This window comes from Notolepis coatsorum, assembly GCF_963971535.1.
Source record: "Notolepis coatsorum genome assembly, chromosome: 16".
Taxonomy (NCBI): Eukaryota; Metazoa; Chordata; class Actinopteri; order Aulopiformes; family Paralepididae; genus Notolepis; species Notolepis coatsorum.
In genome coordinates this window covers 26,593,706-26,608,028 of record NC_140180.1, presented here as the reverse complement: position 1 = coordinate 26,608,028, position 14,323 = coordinate 26,593,706, and the positions used below count along the sequence as shown (strand labels likewise).

The 14,323-nt window shown below is 42.6% G+C and overlaps 2 protein-coding genes across 5 annotated transcripts; one reads left to right on the top strand and one right to left on the bottom strand.

Annotated features, from left to right (window-relative positions):
* Positions 1–2,897: 2,897 nt before the first annotated feature.
* On the top strand, positions 2,898–9,277 carry ube2a (ubiquitin-conjugating enzyme E2A (RAD6 homolog)). The gene is made up of 6 exons (XM_084331550.1): positions 2,898–3,080; positions 4,128–4,208; positions 4,516–4,541; positions 6,980–7,069; positions 7,188–7,276; positions 7,497–9,277. Exons 1-6 carry the CDS (start codon positions 3,037–3,039, stop codon positions 7,623–7,625), a joined length of 459 nt encoding a protein of 152 aa, XP_084187676.1. The 5' UTR covers positions 2,898–3,036; the 3' UTR covers positions 7,626–9,277.
* A 45-nt stretch (positions 9,278–9,322) lies between these two features.
* nkrf (NFKB repressing factor) lies at positions 9,323–14,138 on the bottom strand. Of its 4 annotated transcripts, none has more exons than XM_084331549.1 (3): positions 13,627–14,138; positions 13,204–13,331; positions 9,323–12,868 (listed from the first exon to the last, which is right to left on the bottom strand). In XM_084331549.1, the coding sequence occupies exons 2-3, from the start codon at positions 13,292–13,294 to the stop codon at positions 10,629–10,631; spliced, it is 2,331 nt and encodes a 776-aa protein (XP_084187675.1). In that variant the 5' UTR covers positions 13,295–13,331; positions 13,627–14,138; the 3' UTR covers positions 9,323–10,628. The 4 variants fall into 4 exon arrangements, with proteins under 4 accessions (XP_084187675.1, XP_084187674.1, XP_084187672.1 ...); XM_084331548.1 differs by having other exon boundaries at positions 13,204–13,328; XM_084331546.1 differs by having other exon boundaries at positions 13,806–14,138.
* Between the last annotated feature and the right edge of the window lie 185 nt (positions 14,139–14,323).

The following is a 14,323-nucleotide window of genomic DNA, read 5'->3' as shown; positions in this document are numbered from 1 at the left end:
ATCGTACATCCATTTGTGTAACTGTAAATCCATGTATATATTAAAAATAGTGGCTATTTATTTATGTACACTTTAGTTGTGGGTTTTCTTTTCTAATCAGTGATCTATCTTGAGAATGTGTTGTATATGCATTTATTTATATAAATATATAGTATAACTTATACTTAGTGTTATAAGAAAAGCTATGTCCTGAGTTGACCTGTATACCCATTTACTGTGATGTACAGGTATTTTGGTAAATGGTAAATGGCTGTATTTATATAGCGCTTTTATCCAAAGCGCTTTACAATTTGTTTCTCACATCTTACCCATTCACTCACACATTCACACACCGATGGTGGAGGCAACCATGCAAGGTGCCAACCTGCTCATCAGTGTCTTGCTCAAGGACACTTCGACACGCTGCCCGGGAGGAGCGAGAATCAAACCGGGAACCTCCGGATTACCAGACGACTGCTCTACTCCCAAGCCACTGTCGCCCCCTATATTTGACCTGATGTACACTAGAATGTGCAGCATACCATTCTCTGACGTCTCACCCCTTTATGGAGGATTGTTGGCATATTTACCTGGGTCACAAAAGAACCAACATAGCATGTTTACAAAAGAGGTGGATTATTCTGGTTGCAGAATGACAGCTCACTTTTTTCCTCATTCTAGTGACTAGTGACAACTGTCGGGTCTAGCTTGTATACTGTGTTGGACCACTAAACTAAATGTATCAGCAATAGTAATCATGGATTATCGTCATATAGTTCTTGTAATCTTCAATCAAGTCAACTGTAAGTAATGCTTGAGACGTTATCTATAGCTAATGCTTGCATCACCATGGAGGTCTAAGGTAAATGTGTATCTCATGAACGTACTTTTCCACTGCATATTGTAACCCTCTCTGTCTGCTTCTAGATGAAATATTTGTGTTATCTTTAAAAAACAGGTCTATTACCTGCTGTGGTAAATCTCCAGCGGCCTAGCCCCTTTCGTGACTGTGAAGCAAGGCTTGCATTCACGGTCGGCTCTGTGTCCGAGTTTTCAAAGGGGGCGTGGCTTAGCGATAGGTCTAATGTGTATTGAGCTGTACTGTATTGTACCCATTCTGCAATCTGTTAAATAAAGTTTTCATTCATTCATTCATCGATTGCACACTCCTATGCAGAGAGTAGTACTGCGTGTCACTGTTTTGGAGACTGTGGCTACAGGCTAGAGACAGCTCTGTGTAGGGGTGTGCACAGATTGGAGAGCTTTCTTTGATTTCTAGCATTTGTTCACAAATACTCACTGAACAGTCCTCCTGGTACAGGGAGAACGTTATGTGAATTCTTAAACTGGATGGTAAAAAGTATAAAGTCCTATAATGTAAATCATCGCTTCCCATATGGTCTAGCGGTTAGGATTCCTGGTTTTCACCCAGGCGGCCCGGGTTCGACTCCCGGTATGGGAACAACTGTTTTCCGTAGTGGAGATGTAATTTCGATCAAAAGCTGTTCCCATTCACAATTTAGCCACATTACATCGTCTACTGTAAATTAATGTAGTATTCTCTGTGTTGCTTGTACATGGTCCTTCCTTCCAATTAACACCACAAACATGGCAACACTTTGATCACCACCCATTTTAAGAATTCACATAACGTTCTCCCTGTGCCCCATGTTTGTGGTGTTAATTGGAAGGAAGGACCATGTACAAGCAACACAGAGAATACTACATTAATTTACAGTAGACGATGTAATGTCTCGTCGAAATTACATCTCCACTACGGAAAACAGTTGTTCCCATACCGGGAGTCGAACCCGGGCCGCCTGGGTGAAAACCAGGAATCCTAACCGCTAGACCATATGGGAAGCGATGATTTATATTATAGGACTTTTAGATTTTATGACAAGTGTCATTTTTCTTAAATATGAATGCCACGAAGAGTTATATTACAAGCACTTGTAAACTAACCGTAGATTCAGAAAGTGCTGTACAATAAACATGTAATATTTCTATGTGCCATAATTGCCATTTATCTATTATTATAAGGTCGATTGTCTATAGCTAGTCATTACAGTAGCTAACGTTACATTCATATTAATAACATAAGCTTTAAATAGATGGAAATAAACAGCAACAATTTATATTAACGTTATTTGGTCAACAAGTTCGTTAGATTTCGCACATTAGCAGACCGTCACCACCTAGTGTTCATACTGTGAAACCACACACAACACGCCTATTAGAAATACTCCTTGACAGACTGATCCCCCCTTATTTGAATGCATTATAGTTTTAAGTAAGTGGACCGAGACTAGTCAAAATATCCACTTAATTATTTTACAAGTCAAGTAGATACATACATTTATTATTGTTAAATAGAAGGAATTAAGCGGGGGCATTTTGGTAATATTCGAAAGGGGACCGCTGATAGGATATGTTGCAGTTTGTGGTAGCGCTCGCATGAACGAGAAACGTAGGTGGAGGGTGGGCTGCACTTCATGATGGGGAGGGTTACTGTTGCGGAACCGGTACACGCGATGGGGAGATGGGCAAGGGGAAATGGACATTGTAGGAGATAAAGGATTCCAGAAGATGGCGGTAAATGCCCCCAATCAGATGGTGGCCGACCGCCGTAAAACCCCAATAAGAAGAAGAAGAAGAAGATGACGTAATTGTTACTGGAATGATACAAGTTGGGAGATAGATAGGGGTATCTTTAGAAAAAACACATCTGTTCCTTTAAATTGAGACAGGCCCAACGTCACTGGAGAAAATAAGCAGGACTGTTAGATTGATTTGATCTCAATAAACGTGACATTCATGTGTGTCTGTATGTGGGTTGATATACCAGAGGTCAGGGTAAATCGACGTGGCCCTGTTCGCCAGTAGTGGCAACACCCCCTGACCTGAGACCAGTGGTAGCAGCCAAAATATCTTACTAACTAGCTGTCGTTAGCTAGCATAGCTAGGATTTCAGGATAATACTGCTGTTAAAACACAATATCTCCAATTTAAACAGCATTAATTAATGCTAAAGTTTCGACTTTCTGTGTGAATAGAATGTCAACCCCATCAAGACGACGTTTAATGAGAGATTTTAAACGGTAAGCGATGAAAAACAAGCGAGACGGGTATAGCTAACGTTAGCTAATTAGCAACTGTAAAATGGGCTATCAGGCTAACACTGTACTACTGAGTGAAGTAAAACCACACAAATTTGACCATTATCTGTTTTGTTTGTCGCAATTGTCGTTTCATAATTGGCTCCGTGGCATTAGCTAGCTAACTACTTGTTGAATAGCTAATATTAGACGGAGAGGAAAAGGTTGTTTGGTCGCTAACGTTAGCTGTTAGCTGTTTGCGTTGACGTTAGTTAGCTACGGACACATTAGTAGACGACGTTACTATTTCTCAGCTCACTTTATCCACGTCCATTATATTCGTGTTTATTGTTTAGTGGCGTCGGGACTTTCTTGGTTGGTTACACTAACATTTAAGCCGATCGTTTAAGTGGCACTACACCGAAAAACTGTTGATTTATTTTGCACATAATCTCACACATATCCCACATTAGCACACATACACGTCATTAGTCTGATAGACAGTTATTGCGGGTTGAGTTTGAAGATGTCCTCCAGGGATGTCATCGTAGACACAGCATCCTTACAGCTCAATGCAATTCCTTCATCTAGGGGCCTACATAATGTCATTGATCTGTAATTAACACAACACAAGGGTACAGTGTGCTCCGATGACATCACTGGAGGACTTGTTCAAACTCCTTAACTCTCACTGTCAAACCTTGTGCATAATGGTTTAGTGTTTTGGGATACGTGTGAGATTATGTACAACATACACAGCATTGTTTTAGTTGAAGTGCCCCTTTTAAGGATTCAACCGTCAAACGTGTTCATGTTTTCGGATATGTGAGGTTGTATACAAAATAAACAGCATTCTTTTTTGGTGAAGTGCCTCTTTTAAGGACTGTATCACCCCTATAATGACCCCTATAAGGACTGTACCCCCCCCCCCCGTTTTAATGATTTAAGCGACGCTCTCGTGACAGTAATCTATAATTGGTCTGTCACTAAACCATGATAATATCTTTGGTCATGGTCCTTCTTAATCTTCTGTACTCTATATGTTGTCAGGCTGCAAGAAGATCCTCCAGCTGGGGTAAGCGGGGCCCCATCAGAAAATAATATTATGGTGTGGAATGCTGTTATTTTTGGGTAAGTTGCTTTAAATAACTAAAATGCATTTAGATTTTTTACATTGGTATTACATAGTAGACAAGTTATTATTCACAACCATTTACTTGGGCTTAGCATAGGCCTCCTTATTTAATTTTTTAAATGTATTTGAAAGTACATGGCAAGCTTTTAAAATAAGATAAGATATTCCTTTATTGATCCCCTTTATTGATTTGAGACATTTTAATAAATATTGGAGTGGACTTTCGTTGGTGTGTCATGGTGAAATTTAAGATTTATTATTGAAATTCTGACACTTAATTTCTGTCTTGCCTTTCTCTTTCAGACCAGAAGGAACACCTTTTGAAGATGGTAAGTCCTCTTAAAAGCTTGTCAGCTGGGCCACTAGTGAGCCACTCACCCCCTTGAATGAACCTGTGGTTACCAAGCCAAATCTTTCTACTAATGTAGTACGTACTTTGACAATCAGCAAGCAAACATCTCGCCCTATTTCTAGCATCACTGGTTTCCAGGTTTTGGTTGTGGACTAGTAGGGGTTTAGTCTTGTCTGGAAAGTACCATTCATTGTGATTGGGTAAATGGTTGAACTGGATTTTTATAAAAAAAAAAAAAAAAAAAAAAAAAACGCTGGAGTTTGTGGGCTTGGACGAGGTCAGATGTTCTTCTCATATAATAATTGTTAACGTGTTCTAATTGTATTTATGTCCCACCCTGTTGTCATATAAAGGCAGAAGTAGGGAAGCCTTGATTTGTATTTGGTAAAAGACCACAAACGCCCTTTCATTGGCTCCTAGTTGAAATCATAAGGATATTAATTTACTCTTGTGTTCCCGACCATTCTGTTCATTGTTTTTGCTGAGGCTTGGGTCAAATGAGTTATGCTTTCATTTCAGTAGTCCATAGTCAGTGTTTTATTTTTGCTGTGCAATATAGAGGTGCATTGATAATATCAACAACAATCTGGTTCTGAAATACTCAGATCAGCAAAGGAAGCTGTTTCGAAACAAACTCGACACAAGGAGCGGAGTTCCCCTGGAGGTTGTTTATGAACAGCTCCACCTTGTTTCTGAACAGCTCCACCTTGCCACTATGAGTTGGATAATAATATAGTGGCTTATTATAAAATGTATTTAGGTATTTACCTTGTGCCTCGTGGCATGCTGATGTGGCTTCTGTCCTTTCAGTGGACTCAGCTGAACAATACATTTAACTTAGTTTAGAGGAGGATTCTCTTAAGCCAAGTTCAGACTACATGATTATAGCCCTTGATTTCCACTCGCTGTCAGTTTTTGGAGATCGTCGACAAAAAGCCACAGATCATAGGTAAATCGGTGTCCACTCTGATAGGCCTTTCACACCGGCCGGCCAGTGCGTTCACACCGGGAATAATTGGTTCGGAACATGGCGGAGGCTTTAGTTCGGCCCTCTAAGAAAACACTATGCACCGATTTATGTTCCGAACCAATTATTCCCGGTGTGAACGTGTCGGCCAGTTCGAGATTACGTTCGGGAACCGGCTCCCGGCCGGTGTGAAAGGCCTGAGTGCACTGAGTCGGAGCTCGATTGCTAATTTTTATCCAAGACGAGACCCAAGAGGCTGGCCGATGCATCGCAGACGCCGGACACATCAAGCAGGCTAAATATCCCAATGAGGGACCACAAATGGAATTAAGAAACTCTGTCTTGAAACGCTGGCAATTTAAAAGCTGTCATGTCTGAATCAGAACATTTTTAAATTCAGCCTATTGCAATGTCCAATGACCCTGCTGTGTTATTAAGAGTGGTCTTTGTTATTAGTTGTCATTCATTCATGATTTTAGGGACATTTCCAGAGTGCGGCTGACAACTTGTTATTATGATTGTAATGATTTTACAAACTTCAACACTGTATTTATCACACCTGAATTTGGCAATAACAGTTTCATATATTCTGAATATCCACAATGAGAATATGAAGGAGAGGGAGAGAGAATGATATCTGACACAGAAACCAGGCACTGGGTGTGGCATGAGAAAAATTAGACCTGGACAAGGAAAGGATGACGGAAAAAGAGAAACCACTAAGAACGAATACCTCCATGACCAAAACCACTTCTTGTGTGTGTTTTCATGACAAAATGTAGTTTGGGGACCAGACAGACTGGTCAGGGATCTCTCCTGGTGAAAGATCTTGTAATGTGTAACTAACTATACCATTTTGTTAATTTGTCTGAAACAGCCCACAAAACAGCCATAGAGCTATTGGCCTCTTTCTGCTTCCTGCTTCATAATGTTAATCCCTCTTTCTGCCGTATTTTATGTCCTTTGATAATCCATGACAAGCCAATCCTTTTGATAATCACCAGCCTGGTCTGACTCGTTTGAAAAACTCAACACTTTTAGGACTCAAGTACTCCACACAGAGGCGCACGCATGCCCAGTGTAGTGAAAGGTCTTGTGCTATGTGTTTTCAGGAGAGCTAGTATAGACACTAGACAGAATCTCTTTCTGGGGCGGCGGTAAAAATGCTTGTATAGAAGGAAAATAATTTACTCTCCTCTAAATCGAAGACGTGTAAGTCTAAACGAGAGTCATTACTTTTGTGTACTGTTATACACGTGGCAGTTAATCGCAGGCGTGCTTACATAGCAATCACAATCAACATGTCTAGTATGAATGACAACTACTTTGTAGAGGTAGAAAAAGTCTCTTGGATTCTGCAGGGACTTTGGTTCTGCTACATCATTTTAAGTGTAATATTTTGAAGCAATGTTTATTTATTTTTGTGCTCTATGATCTTTCGTCCTCAGGAACTTTCAAACTCACCATAGAATTCACAGAGGAATATCCAAATAAACCTCCAACAGTGCGATTTGTCTCCAAAATGTTTCATCCGAATGGTAAAGTAGTTGTCTGGCTGTGTGTTTGTATAGGAAGTTATACAAAAAAGAGAAATATAATTGTTTTTTATTCACCTCTGTAAACCTGAGTGGTTTTGTTTGTGTGTTTCTTATGCAGTCTATGCAGATGGCAGTATATGCTTAGACATTCTTCAGAATCGTTGGAGTCCAACTTATGATGTCTCTTCAATCTTAACTTCAATACAGGTATGGAGGACTTTGTAAATAAACGAAATGTTTTTTTTTTTTTTAACTCGTCTCATACATTTGCATTCTGTTTCTTTGCCTACTTATATCATGCTATTAATCACTTATTTCTTACACAATAAGTTGATTTTTCCTCAAATGACCAATGTGTGACATTGTAATAAAAGATACTGCCAGAGAGCCATCCTCACAGCTTTTTATTTTTTTTGTATTTCCAAAGTCTTTGCTGGATGAGCCAAACCCAAACAGCCCAGCCAACAGCCAGGCAGCTCAGCTGTACCAGGAGAACAAGAGGGAATATGAGAAGAGGGTTTCCGCTATCGTCGAACAGAGTTGGCGTGATTGTTGACCCCTGTGATCGCTCACAAAGTATGAACGATGTCCTGCCCGAATATCAAAAGAAACCACAGATCAAGGAAATAAATCATGTCACAGAAACGAGTTTAAGATTTAACACGTCATCGGTCATCTGAATCCTGCTCAGTATATTTGTCTGGCCCATAGCTGTTGCAAAAGCTTGTATGCTGTGTTGTGGCATTCCCTCCAGCTGAATGCTGTTGTTTGTCAAAGTAAATGTACCTTGTTCTATCTGGGTTACTTGCTAACCTCCCTTTACCTTTTAACAAAAGGCTTGACCTTTGTCTTATCGGTTGTCACTTTTGTACCGTCTTGCTTTTAATGAAGTCCCCCTCCCCACATGGTTGGTTGGATAATATTACAAGGATGAGAACAATGGCACATTAATCAAGCTGCCGAGTCGTAATTTTAATTTAGGTTGGTTTCTCCAAGGGTGCAACCATATAATTATATAAAATGTGCACAGAGCGTTGTCCCGCGGTCAGGGGCAGCTGGCTGTAATCTGGATGCCTTCTAGCCATTGCCAACTAATGTTAGTGCAGCCTAGCTGCTAGCTAGCAACATGCCGACGATGTGGCAGTCCTTACATCAGCATTTCCTTAGCTCGACACGCGATTCGTATGTTTCCCTCTGGTTCTTGCATGAATATGAGTGGTCAATGTTCAGTGCAATAAACTACAGCACTACCCTGGTGTGTAACTCAAGACAATACACGCTACGGTAGTGGTACTATGGTTTAGCCAAAGACCGGAAGAGTGGCTAGAAGGCATCCTCGTTTTCAGCAGACTGCCTCTGGTCGCAGAATAACTGCACGTTGCACTCATGATTGATTGAAAACTTTATTAACAGTTTGCAGAATGGGTACAATACAGTACAGCTCAATACACACAATTGTTAAGGGGATGCAGACCAGAGAAAGACGTTCGTCTTGTTTACATCAGGGTCCCCCATTTTCAATTCATCATAAAGGAGAAACCAAACTAAAATGACCTCGGCAACTTTATGAATATCAGTCATTAAATGTGCGTGCAGTGTGGTTTGCTGTGTGGATCCACATTGATGCAGTTTTATCTTAAAAAAAAAAAAAAACGTGTTTATGGGTGTTTTCCTTGTTCTTCTTTGGGTTGACTGTTTCTGGGTTTCTTTTTGCCGTTTGAACGCCTTTTAAGAGGGTATGGTGGGAATAAATGTGAAAGAAATTAACCTGGTAGACATCCATCCAGCCCTCCCATGAGATGTCACTCAATGCCTTTGGGATACATCAGACCAGAGCCCTGCTGGAGTCCCTTCTCTCTAGCCTGCATTTACAAGCCATGTCTTTGAGATGTTAAATGATGTGTATGGCTCTCAAACATTCATCCAGACTTTTAACCTGGTCCAAGTGTTTCACAGTCGACCTGTGCCCTTTGCAGATGCATACACTTGTTCCATGGACAGAATTGCAGAATGTTTTTTATAAAGGGGTTGTGTGTTGAGTATTATGCTACCTTCAAATATTTACATATCCGCTATCATGACAAATTAGCTGATCAGTCTGGACGTGATGATTACTAATGTGTCATTTTCCAAGGCAGTTTTCCTTGTAAAACTTTGCACTGGTAACCCATGTAACAAACTGAACACCTTCTTGTAAATAAAAAATAAATTACATCAGTTGTGGTCAATGTTTTTTAATCAACTTCAGCCAGATAATGGTTATCAGTTTTAATTTATTGTTATTGCAGCTGTGAAAACAAGCAGACATGTTAACTGTACTCACATAAACCAATACATCTGACACACTTAACAAAGATCACAGCTTACACACACTCCACGAGAAGGAGATTGAATTTCCACTCATGGAAGCAGCTTTGACTTTAAAAATGATCTCCAAACACTGCAAGTAGTATTGTGTCGTTCGTATAGATCAGCGGTTCCCAAACTTTTTTGGCTGTGCACCCCCTGTCACCTCCCGACCTAGCTGACGCACCCCCCAATGGGTTTCTGTTAGAAAAAATTGTTGCTGGTCTCCGTGCACAGATGAAGCACACATGTGTCAGACACGCCCGAGACATTGTTTATTATTATTATTAAAACGTTTGTTGAATTTCATGATTATTTTACACAGTGAAAATCCCCATTTGAAATAATGTATATTAGTTATATATTTATTAGGCATAAAAAAAATATTGTTTGGTTCCTATTGGTTGTCAGTTAAGACCATGAGTAGGTAGGGAATTTATTTTATTTTATCTCTTCCCACGGCGACTATGGATAGGGAATTTCTTTATTTAATTAAAATGTTCACGACAACATGGATGCATGTACTCTGCCAGCATGTTTAATATCCATAATACTAAAGGTTTGACTAAGATTTGTATGAAATTTGATTTACCACCATTAGCCTTTTCGTGTCACGCACCACAGTTTGGGAACCACTGGAGATGTACCAATACAGTGTAACAGATGACCAGATGGTTACAGGTAAAGATGTTACTGCCTTCATACTTTCCTTTAAACCTTGTCTCTAATGTCAACTTTAAACAATGTTCATAATGCAAAGAACAAGCAGCAGTGAAAAGGTGTACATTCTGCTGAGTTACTTTGAAACCAAGAAAACATTGGTTGAAAAAGTGGATTTTGGTGGATCTTTTCTAGTCTTTATTTTTATTTTTTTTATATCAAGAAAAAACAAGCATTATCAGGACGTGACAGCACAAAGCACTCGACACAAGCTTTTTGTGCAAAAGTGAACCAAGAAGAGGACTTGTGGAATGGCAGGAGACAAAAAAAAAACAGAAGAAATAATTATCCAAATGCCCCTGCTGAAGCTAAATTATGCTTAATCAAATAATTTTTTTTATGGCAAAGGAATGCAGAAACCACTGAGGTGTTTTCTGAAAGAAACTATCGATGCGTTACGTTTTTCACAAAAAAAAGTATAAACTTTGCTATTATACTTGTCATTTGTTCTTAAGTCCAACCCACTAACAGTTTATAGGAGCTCAGCATGCAGTCAGTGAGAGGCCTGAGGTTTCACCAGCTCGTATCGTCCCACCTGCCCTTCCTGCAACAGCTGGCCAATGAGCTGATCTTTGTGTACTTTGCGGCTGACAATGAGGAAGCGTTGTCTGCCCTGTCCATATGACTTGCTTCGTAGTCCATACTTCTGAGATATCTGATGGATCTGCTTGCGTTCATCGTTATTGAGATCGGTGGAGAAGCGCAGATCATCCTGCCGCTCGGAACTGGCATAGTTACGGATGATGTCCTCGATGTCCCGGTTGCTGAGCTGATTTCCGGGTTTGTCCATACCCAGTCCCTCTCTAGAAAACTGCTCCTTGACTTTGATGGGCTCTGAGATGCCCTCTCCGTCTCGACCCAGACCACCACCCTTCCAGCCCATCTTGCGCAGCAGCTGGTTTCCAATGTTGTCCTCTTTTATCTCCTGCTTGATGGCCATGTCATTAGAGCGGGCCTGGATCTGGTAACGGGATATAGCGTCGCCATGACCCTCCTTCCTGAGGTTAGATTTCACCACGGCCTGAGTCTGTCTCAAGGTGGCTAGGGCTTCCTCTGCCGCAATGTGTTTGACAGTTTTCTTGGGCCCGATACCTGCCGCCACATATTGTCCCTCCAGGTACACCTCACACCTCCAGCTGTGATCCGGTAGAACGGTGAACTTGTAATCGGCAGCTACTTTGTTGAACTGAGCTGTGTCATTGATGATGCAAATGGCATTATCTGAGTTTTCTAGAATAACTAGCTCACTCAAGAGCTTCTTCCGGCCAACCGGCAGTCCAAAGCGTCCTCCAGGGGGGTCTGGTTGACGATTGCCTCTGGCATACTGTGGTGGCGGCGGCGGCGGTTGTCGTGCTGCCTGGTTCATGCGTAGTTTCCTCACCGCCTCTTCAGCCGCAGCGTGCTTTGAGCTCTTCTTTGTGCCCCGAGCCTGTGCCACCAGCTCGTCCTGCAGGTAAACACTACACAGGCAAGAATTGCTGTTGGTGACTACGTCATACTTGTAGTCAATCTTCATGCGATTATAGGCAGCAGAATTATTGAGTATGCAGATGGCGTCGTGAGCATTGTCCACAACCACAAACTCTGTCCAGTGCTTCCTCCTGTCAGGCTCGTATTGACCTTTGGAGCTGGGTGTCGGCTTATCCTCTGGGTTACGGAGTGCAGGTAAAAACGGTGGGGTAGGAACATGCATCTGGCATACCACAATGTCAGTGACAACAGACTGTCTGAATCTGCGCTGCACTACGCGGACCTCAACGCCCTTCAAGAAGAGTTTAACAGCCTGTTCAGAGGCACGGTCCCTAGCCCCGTTTTTGCTGCCGGAGTATCCCGTAGCGAGATAAACACACTGGCATCTCAACTCACAGGCATAGCCGTCTGTCGGTACTTTCCGGTTCTTCGGCAAGTCTGCATGAGGGATGTCCTTCAGGTTGACATAAATGTACTCTGGGTTGGTCTTGCAGGCCTGGATACTACGGCTCAACATGAAGTTGTAGTTGGGCGAGTCGGTTCCCGTCGCATACATGGGGTCTCTAAAGGCGGTGGCCAACGCGGACCCCACGCTGAAGATCAGTCTCTGCTTCTCGTCCAGCGTCGGCTGAGCTATGGCGAGAGGCTGCGCGGACGTCCCCAACGGGGGGACGGGACTGCTTCTCCCTGGGCTATTGTAGACTCGGCTGAAGGGCCTGCTGGAGGAGGGCCGGTCCTGCTGCTGCCCGTAGCCCAGGCCTTGACGCGCAGAATCCCAGGCCCCGGACCTGGTGGCCCCTGCTCCTCCTGCATATCCCTCGTGTCTGTTCGGCTGATTGTAGGAATTTGTATTCCGAAAGCTGTGGGCTTCGAATCTGGCTGTGTAATCCTGCTGCGTCTTTGCCATATAGTTTGAGGTGGATCCCCGACCTCCGTAGCCTACGCCGCTCGCACTACCTGAGGTAACGTCTCGGTCTCTCTCCCTATCCCTATCTCTGTCCCTCCAAGAGTCCGAGGCATAAGACGGCACTCTGTCAAAAGCGGGTCGCGCGGTGGAGCCCTGAGCTCGACTAGTGCTGTAGGTGGGAGGTTCAGTGTCCCACGGCCTCGCGCCGTACGTCTCACCCCTCCTGCGATCCTTGTCGTTTTCCTTCTCGTCGTTGCCGGATCCTCCGCTGCTCCCGCCGCTAACAAAGTGCACAGGCTCAAAGCGCGGTCTGGAACCAAATTTTGATACTGGCATTTTCCTCATGGGCTCCTCTCCTGTTGGAAACAAAAACACAGGTAAAAAAGTTAGGAGCCTGGAAGACTTGAGACGTTATTTGCCTAAATAGAGGAATGTACAGATTTCTTTTTTAAATCAGTGATAATGGATGGATGAGGTGCAACACGCCATCCAAGACAAGACAGACGCACCTTTTACAGTGATAACAGAACAACTCGTACAGTGCACAGGCACCATGTGACACTAATAGACGGAGGACTATGTATCAGTCAGAGCATGGCGGTATTCGAGTGAATTCATCCTCATCTCAAATCTGGGCCAACATGAGCACTACTGTATATTATATGCACAGACAAAATAGTCCAATACTCACGGCCATCAGATGAATTGGGTCTCTTTTTAGCTTCAGAACTTGGATTCGGGTCAAAGGAGGGCATTTCGCCTATGTCAATCCCTTCTGCCATCACCTGCACTTTCCAAATCAGAATCGGGCCATACCTACTGGAAAACAAAATGTATAAGTGCTGCAGACTTGCATGGATGGAGAATACACAATGTTGACATTTAGTACAGTATGGTATCTAGCAAAAACATAAAGACCGATACAGAATAATTTAGTAGTTATAGTAGGGGGGGGCACGTTAGGGCCCAACTACTCTTGATTACAGTACTACTGTGTTATATATCAAATGAATTGTAAAAGGTCGGGCTAGCGTTATGTCAAAGAAAAGTGCCCACGAATCAACGTTATTTATATTATTTGACTGAACAAACGTTACGATTACATCGTACATACGCGAAGAAGACCTGTGTTTCGGGGTGTCCACAAGACTCGGCCTAGCAGCAACAGTGACGCAGTAGGCCGACTGTCCAGCTGCTTCACCCATCTCATCATGAACGGAAAATGCTTTGCAGGATGGATCGGCGATATATTTGGTTAGTATCTATACAACGATCACTGGACCAGTGCCTTACCTCTAGGTGTAGCCCCTCGTCTGGCAAATTAGTCTGTCCTTCAGTTGGGAAAATACACTGTGCAGCGCCGGTGATTGATGAGCCCCAGCCTGCTATTATTAGCAGCTATAGTTAACGCTTGAGAGCAACGTTAGCTTAGCAGCTTCTAGCTATTCGCTCCCGCTTCAGCGGTGGCGAGATAAAACGTGCTATTTCCTTTCCTATGTGACTCAATTCATACCGAGACGAAACAGACGTGTATATGCCGTATGCAAACTGCATTGAAAACAGCCCAAAAACCCCATCTAACCAGCTATACATATCCCGACAACTTCACCAAAGCCTCCATTTTCTGTCCAAGTGCTGTGAGTGTAAAATCATGGCGTCTCTCACCGCACTGGCCCACAATGCTTTGCCGGATGACGTCAGGCCATGGCATCAGGCCTGGGGGACTGGCCACATACCATAATTGCAAACTCTGATTGCACTATATGCCACATATTATGCAGCCTACTGGCCCAAATCATCTAAAATTATTA

Excerpts from the sequence above, each read along its gene's own strand:
- nkrf (XM_084331549.1), bottom strand. The coding sequence starts at position 13,294 with ATGGCAGAAGGGATTGACATAGGCGAAATGCCCTCCTTTGACCCGAAT. Across the intron at positions 12,869-13,203 it reads ACCCAATTCATCTGATGGCC|GAGAGGAGCCCATGAGGAAA; the intron begins GTGAGTATTGGA and ends TGTTTCCAACAG.
- ube2a (XM_084331550.1), top strand. The coding sequence starts at position 3,037 with ATGTCAACCCCATCAAGACGACGTTTAATGAGAGATTTTAAACG. Across the intron at positions 7,070-7,187 it reads CAAAATGTTTCATCCGAATG|TCTATGCAGATGGCAGTATA; the intron begins GTAAAGTAGTTG and ends TTTCTTATGCAG. Across the intron at positions 7,277-7,496 it reads CAATCTTAACTTCAATACAG|TCTTTGCTGGATGAGCCAAA; the intron begins GTATGGAGGACT and ends GTATTTCCAAAG.